Here is a 27440-nt window from a genome sequence, read left to right on the forward strand (position 1 = left end):
TCAATGACTAAATAACGGCACATTTTTCGACTTGATGCCAAAGAACATACATGTCAGCTACGTAAGAGGAGGTACTTATTCGCCGTGAACCTTTTTGGTTGGCCAACCTATTTCTCCCCCACACCACCACCACCAACTCTTTTTCTTCCCATACTCCTCCCCACCCTCCCCCCAACTCCACCATTTTTTTCCTTTTTTTTTTTTTTTTTTTTTGGGTAGGCTATTGCAGGCCGGCGCTGTAATTTCGGAATCTGTTCTTGTGTATGGCGGACGAAAAAAAATTCTTCACTAGGAACAGTGACACAAGCTCCCCCCCGTGCGAGAGCTGTGAGCGGACAGCCCGCACGTTCCGGACTTGTCGTCTTTTTGACGACTCGTTACATTATTTGCTCTCCCGGGAAAAAAAAAATGTAACGTAGCGTGTCGAGGCGGTGAGGGGGGGCAAACACAAGACTGGAGGGAAATTTCTAACATTTTTGAATTTCCTCATAACTAATTCACATTTTTTCCCCTTCCCCCGGAGGAGGAAGCCGTTGTTGCAGTCACCCCTGGCCGGGGAAGGGAGGCTTTTTCGTCGGGAGTGTTTTCGCATGAGCTACGGCGCGTTTGGAGGTATGTGAAATCGCTTATATTTTTTTAATCACAAAATATCTGAATTTGCAAATTTTCAATAGCGAGCTAACGTTAAGTTTATGGCGGTTCCACTTGACTAATGGACGCGTCAGCTCAGTGCTCGCGTTGCAAACCAGGTGCAGCCATCATTGAGGAGCAATTTTGCTCGTTTGTCGCGGAATTTTATTTAGGAATTGTAACTTTTGAGGCATGCGGTAGGGGAAATGCTGCTAACGGATGCTATATGCGAGCTGTAGTGGCGAAACGAAGGGCGACGAGGAAGGGGAGGAACAATCTAATCACACACAAAAACCTCTTGCAGCCATGTTTTTTTTTTTGGTGAATTTTCCATCAAATTTGAGCAGGGCTCCGGAGTTGCCCCCCCTCCTTCTCTCTCCGGTACTCAGGCCACATTCACACCGCTTCTCGGTGTTTCTTTGACGACCGAATACGCTTCAGAGACGGATACGATCGTCACAATAATGTCGTCGGTTAAAAATAAAACATCCTAATTTTTTTTCATAACATGGACCGTTTTTAATATCTTAAATCTGCGACTCATTGGCGCCACCTGTAGGCAGCCATTTCGAGAAATTAAATCCAGTCAACATAATTTGATTAGTTTGGGATTTGTTGACTCACTTTGAAACATTTCACTCGCTATGTAATAATCTTTTGCTTCGGTTGAAAATGAAAGTACTTTGATGTTCAAGATAATAAATTCAAAATGACCTTTAAAAACTAAATCTGCATCCTTCGGCAGGGTGCAAGTCATCTTTTTTTTTTCCTCCACTGTGTTTTTCCCCTGCGGGAGCTTGTGGCCTTGAATGGTTTTGCTTATGAGTGACAAATCCTAAATGAAATTAATAGGTTTATTTTTTTTCTTCCAAAAAGCTACTTAATATTGCTATTGATTATATTGTTGTAATTGAAAGCTTTTGGATTTCCTCCTGATTTGCCTTTTCATCGTTCTTGGTTCAGCATTGATGGTTTCTTCCTAATTTTGTGATTTCTTCAGATTGGGGAATTTTGGATTCAAAACCCCCAAAATAGTCCAAAATGAACATAGGAGCAATCGAGGTAGAAAAAGCATGTCAGCAAAAAGAAAAAAATGCAGGGCAGGAAAAACAATCGCAAGCAGAGGTCCTGTGGTTTATTTTTATTAATCCTGTGGACGCTTTTCCCATTTTGCTCGACTTTCCTTTTTTTTTTTTTCGAGTCTGGTTGCCATTTTGCTGGAGGTAATTTGAATGCTGACCTTCAAGTCAAGTCCTCATAATAAATTCAGTGGGGTGCTACAAAATTATAATAAACCTGGCAGGACAATTCTTCCTTTGTTTATTTATTTGAAATTTAATGTCAAATAAGTAAATTGGTGAATTATTTTTAAACAATGGACCTCACTAGGGTTTAAACATTTGCCACGTGCATAATTAATGATTGATCTTACAAGCTAAAGTAAGAGGAAGTTTCTCATTCAAACACTTTTCTTCTTGAAGAAAAACAAAATAATGCTATGAACAAATTACAAGTAGTTCTGAAGAGTTTTGATCGAGCTGTAAGCATCTGAACCTGTTAAATGAGGTTTTCTACGTAAAATTTTGATTGCTTCCACATGCGCAGTCTGGATCAGATCTGGAAAAAAAAACATGATTTAATGTTCCTGCCTCCAGAAAAAAAAAATGTGTTCAAACCAGATACAATTTTACATCGAAGTGTTTGAAAAGGGCCCTTTCATGTTTAATTGAAATTGCTACGCCGTGTGCATATTGGATCCAGAGGAAACCTGGATTCATGTTACAGCTTGTGACCTTGCATACACATAGCAAAATTCCTTATTTATTCAATATTGTTACAAAATGAGCATCATTTAAAAAAAAAAGAAGCAGCATTTGAAAAAAAAAATAAAACAGTGACTTTATCAGGGGTTGTACAAGTATAAAGAAAATTGACCTCTTTACCGGTAATGAAAGAAAACATGGTCGAGGGCCCAAAAATCAACTTGATCATAACCAAGTCAAAATTGTACATGCTTTAAATTAAACATTCTTGCCGTGTGCTTTGAATAACTAAAGACTGTTCGCAAGAGATTCTTGAATGTTGTGCTACGCCGTTGTTTCATATTGGAGCGCTTGGTACCTGAGCACCGAGCAGTCAAGTCAAAAGAAAACAATTGATTTAATTATTTTTACACTTGAACAGCTTCATTACCTTCACACAAAGATATTCATTTGGAAAACAGATGCAGATGATCAAGTGTACCTTGAAAATCAGTTCTGATTGATGAATATGATTTGAACTTTATAGCAGTGGGCGTCATTTAAATTGCGTTGCTTGCATAGATAGATAACTTCTTATGATCCGCGATGGCTTTGCAAAATATATATAATGCCTGCAGCTAAAATCAGGGTGACTTGCGCGCAGAAATACACCAAAGAAGTAGCACGTGAAAACATTTATGAATTTATTTGATTAAACATACATCACCAAATAAAAAGGAACCCACAATTGACGTGCAGTCGCTTACTAGGTCGTCATAGAATTTAAATTAAAAAAAAAAAAACTAAGTTTTTGAAAAAATGTCTGCAACGAACATGTTGAAACTTTTAGTGAAACATTCCCGTGGAAGTACTCTGTATAGACGTACTGTATGTAAAAACAAAACTCTGTCCACAGCATACGCTTTAATGCTTTATGTAAACAATGCAATGTATATAATTTTAATTTAATTTTATCATAAACCAAAGAAAAAGCAAACCATGCCGTGAGTCCTTTCGATGTCGAACATGTATGCCGGTGACGGATGTTATGCAACTGAGAGTTTTTTGTTTTTTTTTAAGTTTCAATTTGAACGTTCAACTTTAGAATTGAGTGACCTGACGTCCTCATGGTAAATAATCGCGCTTGTGGTATTACTGCGCTATCATCTTTCGACTTCGAGGCTCAGTTAGCGATTCTGAAAGCGTCAGTCTGCTTCTTTTTTTTTTTATTTATTTTTTTTATTTTAAAAGACCAATGATGCTTTTGTTGTAGAATTGTCGCTGTCGTGCGTTCTCTTGAGTAATGCTGAGCGTGGAGAACAAAAACCTGTAGGTTTATATTTGGAGAACAGATGGCGGAAATTTCCAGTGTGTGTCAAAACGACGGTGGTCTATCAAGTCGCAGTGAGGGCTTTCTGTTTTAGTCGATATCAACTTGCTACCAGACTTTCTATTTTCTAAAGAAGAAAGATTTGCTTTCTTTGATTCCTTGCCAGTCCTTTTAAGCACTATTTCGGATGAGTGATGTGGGTTAAAATGAGCCTTTTAGAATCCATTTTGAGCATAGCAGGCATCCACTGTTCTCTTGTGTTCTCGGTGGCTGTGCTGAAAATGTCTGAAAATTGCTTAATTTATATTAGTCCCTGGGAAATTGCTTTTCAGGGGTTAGGGCCTCCGCATAAAATCGTGTGCTTTCCGCTCATATTTCTTCCTCTCCTTTCCCTTGTAAAAATGAACCTTATTGGTTTGATGAATAATGCATCAGGACATTCATTTGCTGCAACAGTGAAAATTAGGCGCGTTTACGTGCAGTGGTTATGTACACACAAAATTGTTTTTTTTTGTTGTTTTTTTTCTTTCATTTGACCATTTTGTGAAGGTAGCGCCTGTGTTATTTTTCTGGGGGGAAAATTCAGCAAAGCAAATGTAATTTCTGCGCATGGTTAAAAAAAAAATAATAATAAAATGGGGGAGGGCTGAAACTGGTGCAGGTTTAATGAATCCATAAATCACAATGGTGCCAGGTTTGCCGCGTCTGCGTATGTTTGCAGTGTAATTTTGATTTCCATCAAAAATTTAATCTGCCATCCTACAAGGGTTTTAGCAGCAGATCGGATGCTGTCTTGAATTTCTAATTTTACCGCCCTGATCTTTTTGGATTTATTTCTGCATGATTCAAGTCTGCTTTTCAATATCTCCTGTTATTAAAATTTAATTCACGGCATTAACATATAGATTGAAAATGTTTTTTATGGGGGGTTGTGGAGTGAATACCACTGGAATTTTACTAGACGGCAGTTTGTTGCATAGTCTCTGCTGTGTGTGTGTGCGTGTGTGTGTTAGAGAGGGTTGCTGGTGGGGGATTTATGTATTTCTTTGCGTTATTGCTTTTTGAAATGATGGTCAAGCTCAATATTGGAACACATTTGTTACGAGAGGACAGGAAAATGTACGTTTGATTAAGGAAAGATGATTTCTCCTGTCTCGGCTCTGGATAATAGAAACCAAAGCAGTGATTGAAGTGACCCGTCCGTCCTCCATTTTTAACTCGCTCCTATTTTTACTCCCCCTCTTGAGAGTGCAAACATTTTCCTCATCCCTTAAGCAAATTTGTATTTCATATTTGGATTTTCCTTTCCAGTGTGTTTGACTTGCAAAGCAGATGGATTTTTTTTTTCTTTTCGGGGTTGGGGGGGGGCAAAGTAAAATGGCAGCCTTGGTTACTCGTCATTTAAATTTGTAGCTCTGTACTTGATTGCCTTCATTATCGTGTACGTGACATAGAGCAGCACTTTGAAATATAGGGCAATTATTTTAGGTAGCTAAATACTGGTTGCGCAGGATTTTTAATGAAGGATGAAAAAAAAAAGCTGTGCTTTTATGTCTAACTTTACTGTAAAGCTATAGGTGTTTCGGAAATGCACTAGGGAGGGGCCTTTGACAAACTTTTATGATTAAATAATTCACTGCCAGCCATTGCGGCTGGAGCATTTTGGGCATTTTCAAGACCCACGGGATATTGTGGTCGATGATTATATATACTGTATACCAAACTACAGAATGAAAGAATAGGCTCTGCTTTCACCAAGGAAAAAAAATGGATTCAGTTTTTTTCCGGTCTGTTAAAATCAGCTGTAGAAAAAAAGGTAGGTTGCACCAAATGCAGCCGTTTGTCCCTGTGGACTCTCAAACTGTGCTGATCTCCTATCTAAAACGGGGCATCAATGACTACATTATATTCGGGTTAAGGTCAAAATTTGGATTTCTGAAACATTCGGGATAACTTGTTTTTAGGAATTAGCGGACACTTAGTTCCGCATTTGAATAACCTAATTTAAAAAGAGGACGCGCGGCTGTCATGACGCAAATGCATGTCATTTCCGCTTGTTACTTTGTACCGTTAATAAAACACATTTGTGTCACTCACCACAAGAATAATGCAGCCGGGTTCCTCCTTGCTCCAAAAGTGTGCATTTGAGCAGCGTTGCTATGCTTGTTTCCACATCTGCTTGTGTATTTCCTGCAAGTTGCATGCCAGCCGTACGGACTTATACTCGCATAGATGTTTGTCTGAATGTACAATTGTTTTATTTTTGCCGTAGACACAGAAAATAACAGAAAATACTTCCTGTACTACACATACGTTGCAAGACACGCGCAAGACACAAATGCCTCGTTCATGCGGGGGAACCCCGATCTTGTTTGACCAAATATTCAGGTTAGAAAAGCGGTAACCCTGGCATATTATTCAGGTTTTTAGAAACCCGAATAAGAGCACATTCAGGTTTTTACGCGTTTGCATGGCTCTTAAATACTCGCATACTGCCAATATTTGAGTGTTCAAAGGGTTATTGGCTGGATGTCAACTTACTCAAGCATTCTCATGTATTTATTCTTTATTCTTGTTTCGGTCCCTATTTGCACATTTTTTTCATTTTATTCATCTTGATTGATGCTTGGTTCTAATGGTTTTAATCTAATTTCTTTTGATGATTTTTGGAATGTCTTAATAGTTAGTTTCTTTTTCCAGAAGGCTTTTAATGTTTTATGTAATGCACTTTCCTGAAATATGCGGTACAAATAAATTTACTGTGCCTTTTAGTTGAGAAACATTCTTAATAATAATAATAATAATATTCCCTCTATTAGTCCCACAATGGGGAAATTCAAGATTCGAACTCAGGTCTCCTGGGTAGACTGGGTCCTGAACGCGGCGCCTTAGACCACTCGGCCATCCTGGCAGCCAAAAATCAATCATTTGTGGTAAATATTAGTCAGCTACTTAAGATGTTAGAAAATTAACTGATGTCAAAAGAAGGACAAAGTGGTCTCAATTTTACATTTTACTGGCTTTACATGGATAGATTTTTTTTTCATTCCAACTGAAATGATTCCGACTGAAGATCTCTGGTCACCTGTTTGCATGTTCCGTTTTATTCAATTGAAGAACCGTTTTACAGCGATGTGACATGCAGAACGACGTCAACATCAAATGATTTAAAAACATGGAGTTTATTCATCTATTTAGCACTGTACTCGCGGATGTTCAAAACTTTTATAAAGGCAACGGCTCGATTAAAAACAAGTTACAAATTGCTTGAAATAAGTTCTCCCGTCTCAGACCAGCTCTGGTAGGACGCCGCCATTTTCAAACGCGTAAACGACGACGTCACGGCGCATTTACGTCGAGACGGAGCATGCGCAGACGGGACGCATGCGGCCGACCCTGCTAAACATGGCATCAGTATGTTTAGCTGCTCGTCTCTTCCATGATTGATTAGAATGGACACAGAAACAGGCAGCCATGCTCGACGCCTCCCAAGTCCCGCACCGAGGGAGCGAAGCCAGAGGCAAAACAAGCACCCACGAGCGGGGGCCGCTCTGATTTTTTTATTTAAAAAAATATTAGGAACAATCTTGATGTGTGACGGCCGTAGCAAGTTAGCGTTCGCTCAGTGATTCTGTACCGTTCGGCTGCATTGCGTTTTACCGAATAAACGCAGGTTTGTTCGCAGCTTTGCATTTCAATGGGTTCTTTGATGAGCAAAATACACAGTTTACATTGCAAACAGTGATGCGAAACTGCGCATTTTTGAGCGTTGGGTTTACAGAGGCAGACAGACCAAATTCATGGTCGTCTATACTAGATTGCTCAAGTATGCAATTGCATGCATCCACTTTTTGTGACATTTTTGTTTGGTGGTGTGCCGTGTCTTAAAAAAACACATTTAACGTGTGTGCCTTTCCTAAGTAATGTTTGAAAAGAAGGCTTGGCGCTATTTTTTTTACCCCAAAAATCAAGTTACATTGTGGGGGCGGTGTAGGTTGGAGGGGAGTAGGGGGTAATTACTAGTCCATATCTGGTGTGGAAACATGAGAGAAGCGACTGATGACCACGTGGCCAAAGGGTGGGCGTGGCTGGGGTGTGGTGTGTTTGTCATGAACAATAAGGTGGGGGGTGTTTTGGAGGGGATCGTTTTTATTTTATAAATTGTCCACAACAAAAAAAAATAATTTAAAAAAATCCATATCACACAGGCCTAGTAGAGAGACAGAGATAAATGGGTGGATTAATTTATTGATTAATTGAAGGGCATGTGAAACAGTTGTTTTCGAGCTGAAAGCAACACTGCAGATAGACACTTTATTCTTCTCATGAGGTAGCATTTTCATGTTATCAATTTGTTTTGGAGTTAATAATACCATATTTTCAAGACCTCAGGGCGCGCATGTGCGTCGTGCCTTACGAGTATACTGAGTTCCAAAAATCTGTAAAAGTTGTTGTTACGTTGATTAAGCGCTTCGCTTGACTGATTCGGGTGCGTTTCCTTATATAGAGGAAAGGTGGACGTAACTGAGGACAGCATGCGGACATTAAAGTGGGAAGGGTGTGCGTGAAAGAGGACGCTAAAGACACGCCCCCATTAGGTAACAGTATAGCGTGCCGGTATGTGCATCGTGCCACTCAACAACGGTTTGGCTAAGGACCTACAAAAATGGAACCTTTGAAGAGACACGCTTACGAAGCTCAGTTTAAACTCCAAGTTATCAGTTACGCTCGGGGACATGGGAACCGAGCAGCCGCGAGAACATTCACCATCAACGAATCCATGGTTCGCAAATGGAAAAAGCAGGAAAACGAACTTCAACAAGCGAAGAAGACAAAATTAAGTTTCCGTGGAAACAAAGCGAAGTGGCCCAGGTTGGAAGACCAACTCGAGCAGTGGGTAAAGGAGCAAAAAACAGCCGGGAGACGCGTCTCAACGGTCACCATTTGTCAGAGGGCTAAATCAATTGCAGAAGAAATGAAAATCGAACCTTTTAGTGGAGGACCGTCATGGTGTTTTCGTTTCATGAAACGGCGCCGTGTATCCATTCGGTCAAAGACTACCGTGGCGCAGCAACTTCCGGCGGATGAAGAGGTGAAGCCGGTGGCCATCGTCGACTGGAACGAATACATTGGTGATATCAAGCCCAACCACATCACCAAAATCGACGAGGTGGCATTCACTTTCCACACCGCGTTGAACAACACCGAGGAGAAGCACGAGACCGGCGCGAGAGCGATACGCACAAGGGGAGTTGAGAAGTCGTCTTTTACCGTTGTGCTTAGTTGCAATGGAAGTGGACAGAAATTGCCACCTATGGTCATTTTCAAGACCAAGACGCTGCCTAAGGAAAAATTCCCAGCCGGACTCGTCGTTAAGGCCAACCAAGACGGCTGCTTGGACGAGGAGAAAATGAGAGAGTGGCTGAGTGAGGTGTACGCAAAAAGACCCGATGGTTTTTTCCACACCGCTTCGTCCCTTTTGATCTGCGACTCCATGCGCGAACATCTCACGGTCGCCGTGCAAAAGCAATTGAAGAAAATGAACTCTGCGCTTGCCATCATCCCGGGAGACCTGACGCAGGAGCTCCAACCGCAGGACATCGGTGTCAAGAGGGCGTTCAAAGTCAAGTTGCGTGCTGAGAGGGAGCGATGGGTTACAGATGGCGAACGCAGCCCTGTTACGACGGGCCGGCCGAGTTACGCAACCATTTCGGAATGGATTGTGGATGCTTGGGCTAACGTGTCTCCTCCCACTGTTGTTCGAGCTCTTGCAAAAATAACTAAGGTAACTACTCTCAAACCTCCCCCCGTCTTTACATATTTTGGTGGGAGTCAGTGGCGGAACCAGGCACAATTTATCTATTCAAAATCACAGCAGCAAAAACCTTTCTACCAATGTGCCCCTGAAGAAATTTGAACCGCCTGCCCCTGCAACTTAAATTGACGTGGCTGTTTGAAAATATGTTTATTTTTTTTTAATCTTGGAAATTAAGCGGAAGGTTTTGGAAACAACATTGAAAACTTTTGCTGTCGTGTATGAGCCCTCTCGAACAGAATATGAATAAAAAAATGCCTGATTGGGTATGCTGCTTTGAAGATTCATACTTGAAACTAAAGCATTGGTACTTTAAATTAAAACATCGAGGCCAAACAATTCTATTTTTAATCAGCACCTTTATTGATAACCACCTTTTTTTTCCCATTATGATTCATGAATTACTGTATTTCCTGAGAAATTATGGACAAGGCCATCTTTTAAATTCACATTTCATTAACAAAAGCGGAGGGATGAATGCTCTCTGGATATGCACAAAAACTGAACAGGTTCCTCTATCAATTAATTATTTATTCTAATGAGGTTGAAGGCCAATGCTCTTTCATGGTCTCACCTAAGGTAGTTAACCCAATTGTGTTGCATGCCTCACGTCATTAATGTATGACTATGTCTGCTTCTCTGTCATTAATCATACCTAAGTTCAGGGTCGGAGAAGGCGCAGTTATGAGTGCACAGGAGTCACCCAGCGTTGCCGAGGGCGGAGTCATGAGTGCACAGGAGTCACCCAGGGTTGCAGAGGGCGGAGTCACCAGTGTAAAAGAGTCACCCAAGGTTGGCGAGGGCGGAGTCACGAGTGCAAAAGCCTCCCCCAATCCTGGCAAGGAGCTGGGAAGCGGTGGAAGCAACGGTCCCCCTTCCACTTCTGCCATGGTCAGCCAGAATGCCGCTACCGGCTTGTCTCCAGTCACGATCAAGAAGGAACCGGGCACCACGGAGACGAGCAACGGTACCTTTGGTGACGCCAACCCAGCGGAGATCTGCGTTGTCATCGGAGGAAACGAGGGCAAAGCGAGCGGAGGCGGATCCCGCCGAGGCCAGACGGAGGGTATGTTCGCTCTTGGTACTCCTCCCCCAACCAAGAGCACAGACTCATGCATAGGTGTGTGACCACATGTATACATGCTATACACTTGTTAAAACGGTGCTACTGACTAACTTTTTTTTTTTTTTTTAATAGAAGCATAGTAGCCGCTAACTTAAACTTTAGAAGAGCTGGAAGAAAATTTAGGGATTCGCACCGATAAATTGACTTGATTTATGATTTCATTTCACGTCACAGAAACCCTAAAGAACAAAAACTAAAAATATCATGTGATTTTTATTTATTTTTTAAACCAGCAGTGCAAATTTCACACTTTACTACCATTACAGAACTTGCATCCTTGATATTTTACTGTCCATGATAATTGACTTTTGTTCATATCTATAGTAATGACGTTAAAGCCACTCGGTTCCCAGAATGCTCTGCAATGAACACGCTGATACTAACCAACCGTGACGTAAAATAGTGACATGAGTTGCAATGCTTGCCAGAGCGTTGCTTGTAAAAATCAATTATTCATTTATTGGTTAGCAGAAGCATTGAATGACTGTTTAAATGACAGATGTCATACAAAAGGTGGAATACAAGTTGAAACGTTTTCTGTGCAGTGAATTACAAAAAGATGTTCACAAACGCTTTCGATGGTCACAAACTTTTTACACACATTTTGAACATCTTCAAAATTTCAGGAGCCACTCTGTGTGACATGTGGGCCGCCAGTTGCCCATCCCTAAACAAAGATATGGCTAAGTTAAATTCTAACGGTGCGTAGTTCTATCGAATGATACATGTACTGACAAACCCTCTCTCCTTGTGTAGGTTCCTATGTATGTGGAGTTTGTGGGAAGAAGTACAAGTATTACAACTGCTTTCAGACGCATGTTAGGGCACACAGAGGTAAGAGATGGTCCCAGAAAGTGCTTAAAATTTTAACTTGTTTTGGCTTGCAGTAGGCTGGGATGTCTACATCAAACGTTACGTATATATAAAACACAAGAATTTGTTTCTGGTAATATGAGCACCAGTATTGCAGTAACGAGCAACAATGAAATAAAAAAAAAAAAGGAATTAATCACCATCACGCAATGCAACCAACAAATGTCTACCCTCCTCGGCTACGCGGTGCTATCCAAACGCTCCCTCGTTGAATGGAAGCGATCAAGAACAACGGCGCTTATGCGAAAACGATTCACACGCATTTGATTTGTTTGCCCTGTGCCGAATGAATATTTTTCCATCGTTACGGCTCTCACGTGGTCTGTGGATTGCTCCGACTCGCGTTGCGAACGTCTCATGTCCATGGCGTGATGTTCGCAATGCGAGCCGAGGGCTATTTGATGTCAATTTCTCTTGACAGCGGGGTGCATTAGAATATCATAACGGCTGCGCCCTTTTCTGAATGAAAATAGATGAATCAATGTGATAAATTCTTATTCCACCAAACCAAATTTAATCAGAATGGCGTGTAGACTAGTAGGGGCACATAGAACATATTCGAAGAAAAATTGTTGGAATTAATGAGACGTTAACAGCTATCGATTGAGATTTTGGGTTCATTTAGTATTTATTTTTTCTCCATAATCAAAACGGATGCAAATGATTTGACATTCTAAGAAGTAGTTTTGACTTTGTATGAAAAGAAATTTAAATTATACGTATTCATATATATTCAACGAGAGCCTCCAGGCTATTTGTATGATTTTTTTATTTTATTTTTTTTTTAATTTTAGTTTATTTGGATAATGGCCTAATACTGAATTCCTTTGCATTCCAGAGTCTGAGAGCATGGTTGCGGATCTACAACCATCGCCAAATAGTGAGTATACTTCTAGTGGTGAAATATTTTTATTTATTTATTTATTTAATTTTGTTTTATTTTACATATTTTTCTATCAAGATTGAGAACAAAGTCATCGGTGATCGGAGACATTCTACCCAGTTTTGCAGGCCAAGACTTAGAGGTTGTTTTGTTACTCGGCCCATTAGTGTCATTCCCAGGATTCCTGAAGGAAATTTTATCAGGACTAATAATTCTCCTTTTGTCAGAGTACCTGAGATTTTTTAAATCTTCCTGCACGCGCTCTCTGTTGTCAGTGGTTAGACACTACTAAAAAGCAGTTGTATCAACATGAGCGGGAGTGACACAAAGACCCCGTTGTCTTTATGCTGACAGATACCATCTGTCCTTCCAGTATATTAAAAAACACATTGGAAAGAGAAGGTCCGGTGGAATGATTAAACCACCGAGGATGCTTGGCAACCTATTATGATGGATGGATTCGATGTTTAAAAAGGATGCCACATGCTGGGTTACAGCCTTGATTTATTTAGTTTTTGATGCACAATAGTATCATTGATAATTATTCATTTGAATTATGTTTTCGAATATAATTTTGAATCTCTGAAAAATTCCCGAATGGTCATGCGTTGCCATTTTGCTTGCGAAAATTGGTGCACTGCAATCTTTTCCCAAATGAAATGAAATGTCTATTTGTGTTTTAAGTGAGCTCAGAATTTTCCCACATGGACCTCCTAAAATAGTCCATAATCGTCCATCAAAATCAGTGGGCTGTATATTTAACTCCTGATTTTTATGCCAACATATAAAATCTTTGGTTGCTCTATCTTTTCGACGTCAAGCTTTGAAACATGAAACAATAAACTGTGACAATCAACCCCAAGTTTTAAGACAATAAGAACATTTTGATGCTTCCATAATAATGATTGTTCTGTTAAAATATAACGAGCACAGCCTACTGGAAAATAAATCCTAAGCTCTTACTCAAAATCAGCAATGCAACCGGGGACTTGCACATAAACTCACACCATTGGCAGAGCGGAGGGAAAACTATAAAATAAATAAAAAAATATATGTTTGAATAACAAATTTTATTTTTTAAAGGCTGTTGTCATGTCTGCTCTGGAATACTTTAGAAACCCATTGTCAGTCTACAAATGCAAATTAAAACGTGAATTTGAGTGGGAATGTGAATATGAAGCAGGAAATGCAACAATGTATATTCTCTTAGATGCATATTGTTGAGCAACATAACGTTGTCCGTTAACCAACGGCAAAGAATTCCACTTCCAAAACCGAAAGGCCCTGAATCGACACATTTTCAATAACGTCTCTCCTATCTGCACATCTGTAGGTGGCTTCCGTTACTCCTGTGACATCTGCGGCAAGAAGTATAAATACTACAGCTGCTTCCAGGAACACCGTGACCTGCATGCAGTGGATGGTAAACGAGCACATTTCAGTAGGCTTAAAAAACTGGAATAAACAAAAACTAAAAATAAGCCAGAGCCTAAAGAACAATCCTGAAGGAAACACTATTTATGGCTTCAGTATTATTTGTAGCCCTGCTAATGATCACATGCTAGCACGCTGCCAAAATGTACGTTGTCTGACCTCTTTTTTTTTTTTTTTTACGTTGCATACTTACGGTTGTGGTTGGACTTTTTAAACGCTGTGGGTGTTGTTTCGACCCGCAATGAATCATTCCGGATCAACTTTTCACATCCATTCTCTGCTCTGTCCCCTTTAGATCCATACGATCAGGTCATGATACCCATTGATGGCCTTAAAGAGGAGGAGCCGATTGAATCCTATACTAAAATTGGACCAAGTAAGTCCATTTAATGTCTTTGAATTCCACGCTTCCGCACTTAAAATAAACACTTCCTTCTCATCTGATATGTTACAATCATACATTTGTATCAGCTTAAAGGAGTGGTGGCATAAATGCGAATCACATTGAGTCCTTTGTACCGTTTACTGATGCATTGTCACAGTATACTGTTTTCATATTTTAATTATACAATAAATATATATATATTTATTTATATATATATATATTTATTTATTTTATACGCATTTATGAAAATATTACTTCTGTGAAGTTACATTTTTTTGCTTTCAAAGGGTGATTTTATATTCTGTTTAAAAAAAAAAATAATTTTAGTTTTTGTTTATTATTTTTTTTGCGAGATGTGGTAATGCACACCTTTGTGTGCACCTTCAATTTAATGAGTGTGGCTATTCTATTCAAGTGCTCTCAGTTGTCCTGAAATTACGGTAATATGAGAAAACATGCTGGACCCGCCCATTTCTTTCCCCTCATGCATAGTCAAAATCTGTTTCTTCAAGTCATTTCCTCTCCAATTGAAATAATTTTATGTGCTTGCTTGGGACTCACATGATATGATAATATACTGTAAGTTTTACTATTATGTGGAACTACATTTATTTTTTTCGTTTTAACTTTAAGACATTTTCCTGCATTTTCTCCTCTTCTGCAGAAACGGGCAGCTTTGTTTGTGAGTTCTGCGGGAAGCAGTACAAATATTTCAACCCATACCAGGAGCATGTTGCGCTTCACACACCCATGAGTGAGCTCCTTGTTTTTTTTTGTCTATTTATTGCTCCTAATTGAGAGCGTTTTCTGCTCCTTCATAAAATGGCGTATAAAATACGCTCAACATCTGTCATTTAATGCCCTTGATTGTCTTATAAATTTAATCTCTTCCTCCCACTGCCCCCATCACTGTGAAGCCAATAATTACTGGTAAACACATCAAGCTAGTGTGTGCACAGGTAATGTTATGTTATGATTGGTCCAATTTGTAAAAAGGTTGCAGTGACTGGGTAGAATTTTTTTTATCTTAAGACTAATTGGTTAAAACCTCGTGAATTGCCGGACAGCCTGGATAATATTTATTCTGTTCATTTCCTTGGTAAATAATCTTCCTTCATAAAGTACCGTATTTTCGCAGTCATAAGGCGCACTTAAAAGTCCCAAATCTTCCCCTAAACTAACACAGCGCCTTGTAAGGCGACTGCGCTCATTATATGGACAAAGTATCACTCGCGACCATCAACCCTTTTACTCATTGGGCTGTTCGGAGTGCATGTTAGCACACCCTGCTGGACAAAGTGTGAGTCATCTATGCTTCAAAGTGACCATGACTATACATTATGTGACTATGGTGTTTGGGTGATGGTGTGGGAGAAAGCTGGACAAAAGGGCAGCTGTCCACAATGTTGTAGTCTGTCTTATCATTTATGTTATTGCAAGCAAGAAACGTCCGAGGTTTAGACAACAGACAAAAAGCCCAAAGCATAACAGCACATCTCTCTAAACAGCCATGCAAATCTCTCTAAACAGCCATGTGATTGGCTGACTCTGAGTGGCTCCCAGAAGGCATTGCGCTAATGGCTCCCAAGAAGCCATTGCTATATCATTTTGTGTTATTTTTATTTCTTTTTGGTATATTGATGGCATGAGAGATACATGTTTTGTGTGCTTGTATGCTGAGTTTTTTTTTTTTTTTTTTTAAACCGTGACTCTAAGGAGTGTGGTGACCAGTGAAGTCCCTCCCCTGACGTAGTCTTGTAGACTATTGCCATGATACCTATTATTGGTGAGAGTCATTGTTAATGATAGCAATTGTCAATGGTATCATGGCAACTGTCTTTGAAATGTGGCAATTGCTTATGGTATTGAGGCAAAGTGAATTGCCATGGGCTGAGTCAGCGCGAGCAGCCGAGCTATTGCTATGCTAAAAGCAGCTGAGCTAAAGCAGCTGAGCTAGTGCCTTGTAAGGCGGCGCGCCCAGTGTGTGCTTCAAAGACAGAAATAGCACCCTCAACAGGTGTTGCGCCCTTTGAGGCAGCGCGTCCTATGACTGAGAAAATACGGTATATGGGTTTAATATAATTTGGATTGATAATGGTACACACTATCACTTTGCAGTCAAGATCATTGTCGTGTTTATTTTATTTCTCAAAGCATATGCATTGAATGTGTTGTGTTTCTCCCGTTAGGCTCCTTTGATTTGACGGCGTCTCGGGTGCAGGAGTGCGGGAGCTTGGACATGAGTAAATTTGGCCACAGCCAAACCGACAAGATTAAAAGTTAGCATTTTTTTCCCCCCTCTCTTGCTTTTGTCTGTATACATGTTGTGAGGACAAAGGCAAGTACAACATAGGTAGATTATAGACTGAATATTCGTCATCAGTTTGATTACGGCATCCGAATGGTTTGTAATTAGCTGATCTTGTCGGCACGACAGATTGTCATGTTGTAGGTGAACAGACAGGACAAAATTAAAAAAAAAAAAAAAGATTGATACAACAACAGAAAGCAATCAAGCAAAAGTGGATTTTCCACAGTATGTTCCAGTTGTGCCTATATCTGACCAAATACTAAGAAATGCACATCTGCCAATTGTGTTGAACTGCCAAATTCCAAATTCAAATTGTATGCAATATTATTTTGATACATGAAAAGCCATAAAGAGCTATTTAAAGCATGCACTCTTTTTTTCTCCTCTTATATGGGTCAAAAAGATGAAGTGTAGAGCTGTAATTTTAAGCTCACATTTAAATGAGAAATGAACACTTTTGATGAGATGCTTAGCGTGATTGAATCCCCAACCTCAATTGATGCATACACTGTGAAGTAACATTAAAATTGCATAGCATTGATTTTCATGGTGACTTTTCAACATAAAAAGAAAATCTCACTCCATGCAGCATTCCAATTAGCATCTGCTGTGTTTTGCGTTCACACAGCCAGTCAGTTCAGACGGAAACTGGAGAATGCATTGCAGTCTAGTCTGGTTGACACAAACAGCTCACGGAATTCAAGCGGTGAGTCGTTTTGTGTCATTTTTTTTTTTTTTCCTTGTGTGATGAAATTTGGTAGCGTTTAAGAGTATTCGTCTAACAAAGGGTGTGCTACTTCTCATTGATGAGCGCGCTATTTATTTCTTTATTGTGTGATACATGTACACAGTTTTGTACCATTTAATGAATCAAAATGCAGAATTAAAAGGAGCAAACATGCCACAGTAATCCTATTAACTTCCTTTTTCTCACCCTCCCTTCACAGGCACTCCAAGCCCTCTGGTGGCCACTTCCTTCACTACACCTCAGAGTAAGTGCCAGCCCCACCCCCATACGTCTACCTTTGCGCTTGAAACAAATGCACAGTATGCATACACAGCTCTCCATTGCATGTCACTTTTGGTTTTCTGCAAGCCATTGTGCGTCTACGCTACACATTTGCTGCATTCATCATCACCGGGGAAAGAACGCTCGAGGGGATGAATATTGGGTTTATTGTACATTGGTAGGAGGCTTAGATCCGGGCTTTTCCAAGTGTGTCAACTGAGACTCGCCTGAGAGAACAGAAACAAGATAACTCCGTTCATTAAAATACAGGCCGCAAATAATTTTACCCAACCTTGATTTTCGACACTTTGTAAGCCTTTGCAAAATTTTTACTCGAGGAGCAAAAAAAATAAAAAACATTTATAGTATATATATATATATATATATATATATATATATATATATATATATATATATATATATATATATAGAGCTTTTTTTTTTTAAATGTGTCGCTCAAATTAGCTGAGCCAGTAGTGTTGTTTTTAAAATTTTAGTTGTTTATAAACATTGGCTGCCTCAACATTTGTTGTACAAGGCGTACCAATCCAAAATCGTTGCCTTTTTTTTTTTTTTTTTTCCTCATCTTACGTTGTAATTATAATTGCTATTTGCTACCCTGCTTTACCGATAAGAAGCTGTTTTTTGAATTAGGTCAGAGTTGCACTGAGGTTGCATCGTAACTGTAATTCAAATTGTCCCAGCGTACAATACCTGAGCCATCTCCCCTCCAAAAAATTTAAAGATCTTGTCGGCTGCATCTTCAAGAGAATGCTTTTGGCTAGGGGGGGAAAAAAGAAACAAAAAGCAATTTGTGAGTACTTGTGTAGCTGGGATGCACGATAACTATCAGACGGCTAACTATCGAACTGATATTGGGGTGGGGGTGGGGTATTTGACATTCATCAGTTCGATAGCAACAAAACTGGACCGATTAACAGGAACCACCTCAAATGCACCAACATTATCCTGGTGAGTGTTACTTTAAGAGCACTAAGCTTCTGCTGCATGACGTAGCTGGTAAATATAGAACTTGAGAAGTAGCCATCAGTGGTTTTCATTCTACCGCAGCGGATTATTTAAACTTAAAATGTATTTTTCTTAACATCACAAGCCCACATAGCATTTAAAAATGTCTCGCACATATTGGCTACGCGTTCCATTTTTGGGTTGGTTGTATAAACAACTGTGCAGGGTTTCAAAGTGAAGTTTCATCGGCAGATTATGATGACCAGACAACAAACGACGTCTTTATTGCTCGCTTGTAGACCGAGTGAGGAGAAGTACTTCAGAAAATGGATGGATAGCAGATGCTGCGACACTGCATTCTGTCCTACTTTCATAATAGTAAATAATACTTGTAGGAATACAAACCACCACGACTGATATTTGTAATCATTTGTTTTTATTTTGGGCCTTGAAAATGTCTGACTGGTTCAGAGCGACTCGTGTGGGATTCATTGCATGAAGCTGGGAGCGGACGACTGACATTTTCAAGGTGGATTTTTTACAAAGAAAGGGGGGGGGGATGTGGACATTGTGAGGATAAATCGAACAATGCTTCTAGCTGACTGGCTTGGCGGTAAAAGCTATATTTGCCGCTTTCACACCAGCCACATAACTAGATGGCTCTTCATCTCAACACTGTTCGCAAAAGCGATTTCTGTAAGTATCATGTATTTTATATCAAGTTTGATATTCTCATAACGTTATGAGATGATTGTGCACTGTTAAATTGTCGTGAAGAGATTTTCACTTGAACATTGCAATGGAGTCACTGATGGTGTAGTGGTTCGTTCGCCTGACTTTGTTCAGTGCGGGTTGTGTGCTTCTGTTCTCGCTCAGTGAGAGCGAGTGCGAATGGTTGCCTGTTTCAATATGCGCCCTGTGCGTAGCGTTGCTTGGGGGGCGCTTTTGTGGAGACGGGTGGTTGCTTCGTGAAGGCCCGCCATTAATATGCATATACAGTATGTGTACTGTATACAAAACAAGATGGCGGTTAGTCGTATGAGTTTGGAGTTGTGGGAGGTTAACGGTGGAAGAAGAAAAAAAGTTATCGTGCATCCCTACTTTAGTAGCGATAATCTCGGCCTACATGTGGCGTAAAGCCGTAATGAGGCAGCCGTATGGACAGATGCTTTAGCATTTGCGCTTTTGTCGCCAAAGAGAGATTCAACTCTCTTCTGGGCCTTGTGATTTTTTAGAACCCTACACTTGTGGTGCCTGTGGCATCAAGTTCCAGTTCTACAACAACCTGCTGGAGCACATGCAGTCCCACGCTGGTGAGTCCACTCCCACAAATGCATGTTGAAGCTCACCAGTGATGCACAGAATTATAAATGGCTGCAATTGATGTGCAAGTCTGTTACAAGCAAACATGTTTTAAGCATCAAGTTCTCCCATGTGGTTGTTGCAGATCTGGTTCTGGGACACCTGGTTCAGATTACTTTTTTTTTTTTCCAGTAGTATAATCAGATCGCTGTGTAATGGCTTAATTATAGAATTTGTACTTGGTCAAAAGTGTGTTTGTACATGTGAGGTTTCAGTGCTAAATTAGGCATATTCAGGCTTTCTAATTATTTTTGGATTGTGAGTGCCTTAATTTTGTTTTTAGTTTTCCAGTTTTGTCTTGACATTAGTTCCATATATCAAATTAATTTGACAGCATTTGTCAGATCTGCACGTGAGAACTGGTGGTTGCAATTATTCATCTGACATTTTACATACTTTAAGTCGGTCGGGACTATATTTAAACCATTCACATTTATTTTTTTTTGTCCTTCCATATTCTTGCACTTCCACCCTTTTCCTTCATTTCAAGACGAAGATATCATAGCTGATATTGTTCCTCTACATTCCCTCAGCTGACAACGAGAACCACACCAAAGGAGACTCTCCGAAAGCCTCCTCTGCCTCGGGTCCTCAGGAGCCGCTGTGGAGAGTGTCTCCAGCTCAGGCCCCTCATCCTCCAGTCAAACTACAGATACAACCTCAAAGTCTCGTCCAGAGGAACCACAATGTCACCCGTATGTTATTACTAATTTATTACATGCATACCATGTAAGTGGTACCTAAACATTCCCCAAAACAGACAAAAAAATATGAATTTGTGTTAAATAAATTGTCAGTTACATGCCTTGTTTGCATGTGACATCATCATCCAGTCACACCAGCTGCAATTATTCCTTGCAGTGCTGTCTGTGCAATGCAAAACTCAAAATATATGAATGTTTGACCTCGGGTATTAGCAGTAGTTACTCGCTGATTTCTGTAGTCCTGAAAGCAGACCGATTATCTTTTGTGTTCAATCAAAATTCACAACAATCACAAAAAAGTGCTTTTACTTTGGGAAACAATGATGGAACCGGGAACTGATTGAGTTGTGTCTTTTCTCCTAATTGACGTTTCTTTTTTGTCTAGATAATAACGGGCTGCCTGAAAAGGAGCGGCTCCAGGTGGCTGAGCGTCTCTTACGGGTAATGTGTTCTGATCTGAACATGCTCAACGTGCTCAACAGCAAGGACTTCCTCAAGTTGGCGCAGACGCTGGTGGACACGGGGGCCCGTCACGGTGCCTACTCCACCCGCGATGCCCTTGGCAACATGAGTGCCTTGGCGCTGCGTCAGCTACCCCGCATGTATAACCAGGTCAAGGTCAAGGTGACGTGCGCCCTCGGCTCCAATGCCTCGCTCGGGATCGCCGTCACCTGCCACTCCCAGACGTCGGGCCCGGACGCCTGCTACGTTCTGACGGCGTACCAGGTGGAGGGCTCGAGACTGAAACGTTACGTTCTTGGCGTGCGTGAAGCGGAGCTGCGGGAGGGACCGGAGCAGATTCACCACTGGGTCCAGAATGTATTGTCTGAATTTGTGATGTCAGACATCCGCACTGTGTACGTGTCAGAGCCTCGGGTGTCGGCGGCCGGATTCGGGGTGTCTTCGCTTGGCGGCAGGGGCAGGATATGCTTGCGCTGCGCAGGGTGTTCGCTCGGCGCAGTGGTCCAGGCGGTCCTGGGGAAGCGTAGCCTGCAGGCTCGAGGCCTTCACGAGCTGGCCGAACTCCTCGCCACGTGCAAAGACATCTCCGCTTCCACCACACTGGCCCTGAGGGAGGAGCAGCACACCAACACTTCCCAAAGCGTGACCGAAGAGGGGGCGCAGGGCAGCGCCGCCCAGTGCCCCACTCCTCCCTGCTGGGACCGTACGGCCGAGGCTCTCCTGCAGGTCCATTCCCACTTTGAGCATATCTGTGAGACGTACGGACGCAGTAAGTCCACAGCGCCGCTGCTCCAGGGCCTCAACAAGCATTTGCTCGGCACGCTGACTTGTCTGCTGGCTCCTCTGCGCCTGGCAGCGTTGGAACTGAGCAGCCAGAGGAGGCCCACCCTGCAGCAGGTACTTCCCGTCTACCTGCGCCTGGAGAAGTTCTTCACTTCCAAAGCCGGAGAAGCCGGAACCGGCATGGCCAGCAAACTCTGCCACTACTTCCTAGAAGCACTCAAGGAGAACTTTAAGGTAATGCATTCTTAAAGTTTCCACAATCTTTGCAGATGTTATAGTAATTAGTTATCTATTTTTTTTTTTTTTAATGAGAAACGAGCTGTCAAAATTAAAGTGTTAACCCGGGATATATATATATATTTTTTACGCAATTAAATATTTTAACTCGGCTCTATTTGTTTAAAATGATAAATAAATAAAAAATGGTGTCTCGATGTCATGTAACAATCCTCTCCGCTTGTGCTCACTGAGTGTCAGACGGACAGAAGTTGGCGCACCGTTGCTGTATTTAATCCAAGTGGCACCCCTGTTTATCTCTCACGGCACACTAACCCTATTTGGAAATCAATGCCGTACGATGGCTGGATAGACCGTTGTAAGGATAATTGAAACCTCCCGTCTTGTGCCCAGGTTGAGCGAGCCCATCAGGTGGCCATGGTTTTGGACCCTCAGCTCAAGTTACGTTCCGTTCCGGCTTACCAGCACGAGGACATAATCTCCCGGGCGTGCGAATTTGCGGCTGAACCCAGGGACGGGGGCATGACTGCTGCCGGGGCGTCGTGCGGCGAGGAGCGGGACGCCGACGGCCCGCCCATGCCCAAAATAACCCGAGTCGAGGGTGCCGGAAACAACGGCGGCCTTTCCAGGATGACTTTGTCCAACGACGAGAGTCAAAGTCACGTCAGGCAAGAGATCTTCCAGTACCTTGCGGAGCCTCTCCTCCAAGGCACCACCGATCTCTTCCACTACTGGAGCTCGACGATGGGCGACCGGTTCCCCAGGCTTGCCCGCCTGGCGTTGTGGCTTCTGGCCGTGCCGGCGGTGGGCATCCGCAGCGAATGTGTAACCGTGTGCGAGCAGAGCCTGGCCATGAAGAGGAGGCAGCAGGTAACCGCTGAAGAAATGAATAAACTCATTTTCCTTCGCTCGAACATGGGCTAACTGACCAAACCTTCCCCTTCCACCAGAGACTTATTTATATAGGCTTAGTCCGACTGTAAAGCTAAATATGTACGGAAATATGAAAAAAAAAAAAGAAGACATTTTTAGTTTGCAGGTACTTGGAACAATAAGGCTTGTCACATACTGTATGACACACTGACAAGGAGATGTTCAGTGCTTTAGGGATGGAACATTAGCTGTTCGAGCGTCAGGTGAGCGTCTTTAGTTCGGCCTGACGACTCAACTGCTTTCTAGGCTACATGCTGTTAGATTTTCGGGATGGCAGGTAAGGTCAGTACGAGTGAGGTTGGTGTCACGAATGCAACACGCAAAACGATTTGGGAATTTCACGGCCTTTTGCACGTTTTGTGGCAATGGCACAAAGATTGGAATTTGTCAATTATTTCCAGCAGCCTCCACAAAAGCTGCTAAACCACTCAACTTTTTGTTTAAAAAAAAAAAAAAAAAGGTTCAGTATACTAAGTTGATTTCAATCTCATGTCCTCGTCATACGTTAACGTCGTCCGCTGTTTGCTTTCTTTGGCTGGATTTACACGGCGGGTCAAAGTTCCGATTTGATGCCTACCTTGAATCTTTTCTCGAATTTTCTCTTTGTCGTCCACATTTCAAGTGACACGCCAAACAAATTCTGCACAAATAATCGACGTGCATTGGCGACAGAAGAAAACATTACAATGATGAGGGTAACCTCAGCATGACGCCCTCTCGGTTCATTTTGCTCATTTAATGATGGGCACGCATTTTTCTTATTTTAACCGCATATAAAAAAAAAAAAAATCTGCTCACACGAATCTTGCAGTGTAAATCCAGCCTTTGTCTCCTGCTGCTACATGTTCTAGCCGCACAACTTGGCTTGTAGGCACACGTGTCAACTCCTTTTTTTTTGTTTTTTTTTTTGTTTACGATTATTGTGTTAACAGCTAGCGTCACTCTTGGTGTCCAGCCAAGCTTGTATTTAATCTATTTAAATCACAAGGCAGTTTTACCTTGCTCACTGTTTGAGAAACATGCTGACCTTCTGTCGATTTTTAAAGTATGTTGTTCTTCCCCTCTGTTGTTTTATGGGCAGATGGCAGTAATTTGAATAGCCTTGGTTCTGGTAAAAGCATAACTTGTAGAACTTTTTTTTTTTTTAACCAATATAGTTTAGTCTTCCTAAACTGGGGCCTTGTGTGTTCTTTTCTTAAGGCAATAAGCTTCATGACATGGTCAATAGGCGAAACTACTCAACCAGATTGGTGGCAGACGAGCTGCTTCCACCACCAATCGCTCCAAATCCAAACAAGAATCTCTCCTAAGGGAATTAATAAGCATGTCATTTCCCGCACCGTACTTTGACCATCATATTGAGGTGCACATGTACACACCGATGTCCATGCTAATGCAGTCAACTTACTTTTTTTGGGGATGGGTGGGGGTGGCTTATACCTCCTTAAATTGCCTTGGATGAATGGAATATGCATCACTTACGACGTTTGTATGCCGTCAACATCCGGGTGAAGATCAAAATTTTGGATTGCCAAACATTCGAAAATGACGCATTTACATGCTTGAGCAGATAATTCCTCTCATATGCGGTACATGTCAATTGCGACCAAACAAAATCACCATCTGAACCGCGACGAACGGACAACGTCATGACGCAAATCGCTGTCATTTCCGCTTCCTACTGACAAAAAAAGTCATTCTTTCCTCAAAAGTCCAGATATGCAGTTTTTCAATCGGCAGATTCCAATATTCATTTGCCTGATAATGATTAATTTTCTGTTTTTTGCTGGCGTCTACATGGCCTTGCCCACCTAGAATATTGCTAATATGATATGGTTATTGACTGCACATAAATGTAGTCTGTGTGTTCTTGCCGCCCAGCTTTGGGCTTTTTATGGCTTATCTTTTGTCAAAAAAAAAAAAAAAAAACGCCTTTATGTTGCTAATCCATTGCCTTCTCTGCAACATCAAATTTATTTGTATTTTTGTTTGTGTTGCAGCTTCACCAAGCTAATTTTGACTGACTGTTGGAAATTGTGCCCTCTAGTGGTCACTTGTAGACCTGCATTATGGACAAATGTACTTGCCAAGTGCTTTTTGCCCCTCCTCCGTTTCCCTATTATGAGCATTTATGCTAATGATGTTGTCTTCGCTAATAAGAAAGGTCTGTAATTGTCAATTAATACTATATTAGTATATTCCTCAGTATTTTATTTAAACAGTGGAACAATCTGTAAATAGAATTACCCACCTTAACCCTCACAAACTGCTATAGACGCTACACATTTTATGTTTAGGACGATTTTTTTTTTCTTTTATACAACAAGAAATATTGCTTATAGTTTATTGAAAAGTACACTCTTTATCATTCAATATTTGAATTTTTTTTCTTTTAGATGTCTATTTTTGCGAGGCACTGAACAACCCGATTCCGTGCCACCTGGATTTGGGGATTAACGATGGGCATTTGACTACATTTCCTTGATAAACTTTTAATTCATGAGCAATCGATTACTTTTATAACACGTTTTATGGCTGAAAATGTTATGTTCAAACCATAAATTTTTTTTCTTCTTTAATTTAATGAATCCTTTAAATGATAGTGGTAAACATTAAAGGAGAGACGCATTATGCGTCGTTTTCACCTTCTGAAACGGTTCCCAGGCATTTTATTAACATCTGTGACATAGCTTTTGTTAAAATACCCCAAGGATCCACAAGTCTTCCTGAAATTAGCACATTTTTCGGAGAAGGTCCTGTTCTCATGCAAGTGAGCCAGCCCTCATCCTCAGCCACCCGTCTTTCATTACCATGACAACTGGGCACACTACCCCCCCCCCCCAATTTTTTTTAATTTATTATTATTTTTTTTTAAGATTTTAATTATTTCCCCCTCAGATATGCATTTTGCTTCCAAGCAATTAAAAAAAAAGTCCCATAGACATGCTTTGCAGAAAACAAAGCTGACTTCGGTGATCTTCTGCCTACTATCACCGGCATATGTGATGGTTGCTGTCAAATCATACACTCCCATTCCTCCTCAGTAATAAATGCCATGCGGTCGGAAAGAGTTCTTGACTATCACTTAATCTGTACGTGTTTTTTTTTTTTTACCTATTTTACGTGGGTACGGGAAAAATGTCCTTTATTCAAAATACACCAGTGGTTTACCTCAATATTAAAACGATAGTGTTGCTGCTCATTGTAACAGAAAAAAAAAGAAATTAAAAAAAAAAAAAAACACTAAACATGGTTTCAAGTGAAGGGATTTGTGACAGCGTTTTTAAAGTATTTTAAATAGGACACGCTCTGGGACAAAATGCCATTAGTTGACGTCACGACAATTGCGTCAACATAATCAAACCGTAGAACTAGCGTTGCTTTTTTTTTTTTCAATGAGAAATCTATCACGAGATAATTATGCATGCTTTTTAATACGGTTCTATGATACAGTTTGAAGCCAGTTTTTTTTTTCCCCCCCTCCACGTCTGACTGTATATGAGCCTCTCTGTTGTGGAGGGAGTCAGCCGAGTTACTGCTGATCATGGGGTGGTGCGAAGGTGCGAATGCGTGGTCCGGGTGATCGTTTTCCGAGGACATATTATGTAAATAACGAGAGAACTGCTGTTTTTATGCCACAAGGAGGCGCTGTCAAATCGGAGACACAGTAGAGAGCGCCGATAACATTATACCTCTTTTTCTACAGTAGCATTTCAAGGAGAGAGAAAAAAGTCTTTTGATATGATAAAAGGACTCAACTTAGATACTGTTAGCTCAGCCGCTGTAAGTTTTTTTTTTTTTAACTTATTTAGACAACAGTTGTAAAAATATGCTAACACTGAGATGTTCTTTAGCTTCTAGTCCGCATTATCAAATGAGGTTAACAACTGTGTGTTGCTTTTTAATCCTAATTTACAGGCGTTTTTCTTCATTTTTTACTTGTACACAACACGTTTGATCCCTTTTTTTTTTTTCTTCCTTTGTAGATGCCTACCTGAGTTGTCTTATTAGTAAGCCTAATTTATACTTTTGTAGCAACACTATTTTTATATAACGACAAAGTAAGGGTTCAGTGTCTTTTTGTTGTTGTTTTGTGTCTTCTAATGGCAGCGCTGTTCAAAACTGTTTCTGGACTACATAACCCACTGTAGTGTGTGATGTGTGAATAAACTCCTAATCTGTGTCTAAAGTCTTGTGTGATGCCATACGTGTCGGTCATAATAGAAATATTCAAATGGTTGTATTTTATTTGAGATATATTTAATCCTGGGACGTTTATTTGCTAACATTTCAATTAAATATTACATTGATAACGATTTTTTTCTTTAATGGCAGAATTGCATTTTCTCGATCTCCACCAGGGATAGTTGCGTGGTGACTTGCTGTGAATAATAAATGATTAATATAGTCTAAGGCAGTGATTCCCATAAATGATTTTTTTAATTTAAATTA

The 27440-nt window shown here is 40.8% G+C and overlaps 1 protein-coding gene across 4 annotated transcripts; it reads left to right on the forward strand.

Annotated features, from left to right (window-relative positions):
• Positions 1-206: 206 nt before the first annotated feature.
• Positions 207-27177, forward strand: znf618 (zinc finger protein 618). 4 transcript variants are annotated; one of them, XM_088281450.1, is made up of 15 exons: positions 207-612; positions 8210-9482; positions 10173-10637; positions 11400-11477; positions 12355-12396; positions 13733-13822; positions 14129-14209; positions 14883-14972; positions 16408-16497; positions 17158-17235; positions 17477-17521; positions 19743-19820; positions 20403-20564; positions 20959-22052; positions 22449-27177. In XM_088281450.1, exons 2-15 carry the CDS (start codon positions 8369-8371, stop codon positions 22977-22979), a joined length of 4038 nt encoding a protein of 1345 aa, XP_088137576.1. In that variant the 5' UTR covers positions 207-612; positions 8210-8368; the 3' UTR covers positions 22980-27177. The 4 variants fall into 4 exon arrangements, with proteins under 4 accessions (XP_088137576.1, XP_088137577.1, XP_088137579.1 ...); XM_088281451.1 differs by having other exon boundaries at positions 10173-10583; XM_088281453.1 differs by lacking the exon at positions 19743-19820.
• The last annotated feature ends 263 nt before the right edge of the window (positions 27178-27440 follow it).

This window comes from Idiotropiscis lumnitzeri, chromosome 18 (genome assembly GCF_059441095.1).
Source record: "Idiotropiscis lumnitzeri isolate Australia: NSW breed Sydney's pygmy pipehorse chromosome 18, RoL_Ilum_1.0, whole genome shotgun sequence".
Classification (NCBI taxonomy): Eukaryota; Metazoa; Chordata; class Actinopteri; order Syngnathiformes; family Syngnathidae; genus Idiotropiscis; species Idiotropiscis lumnitzeri.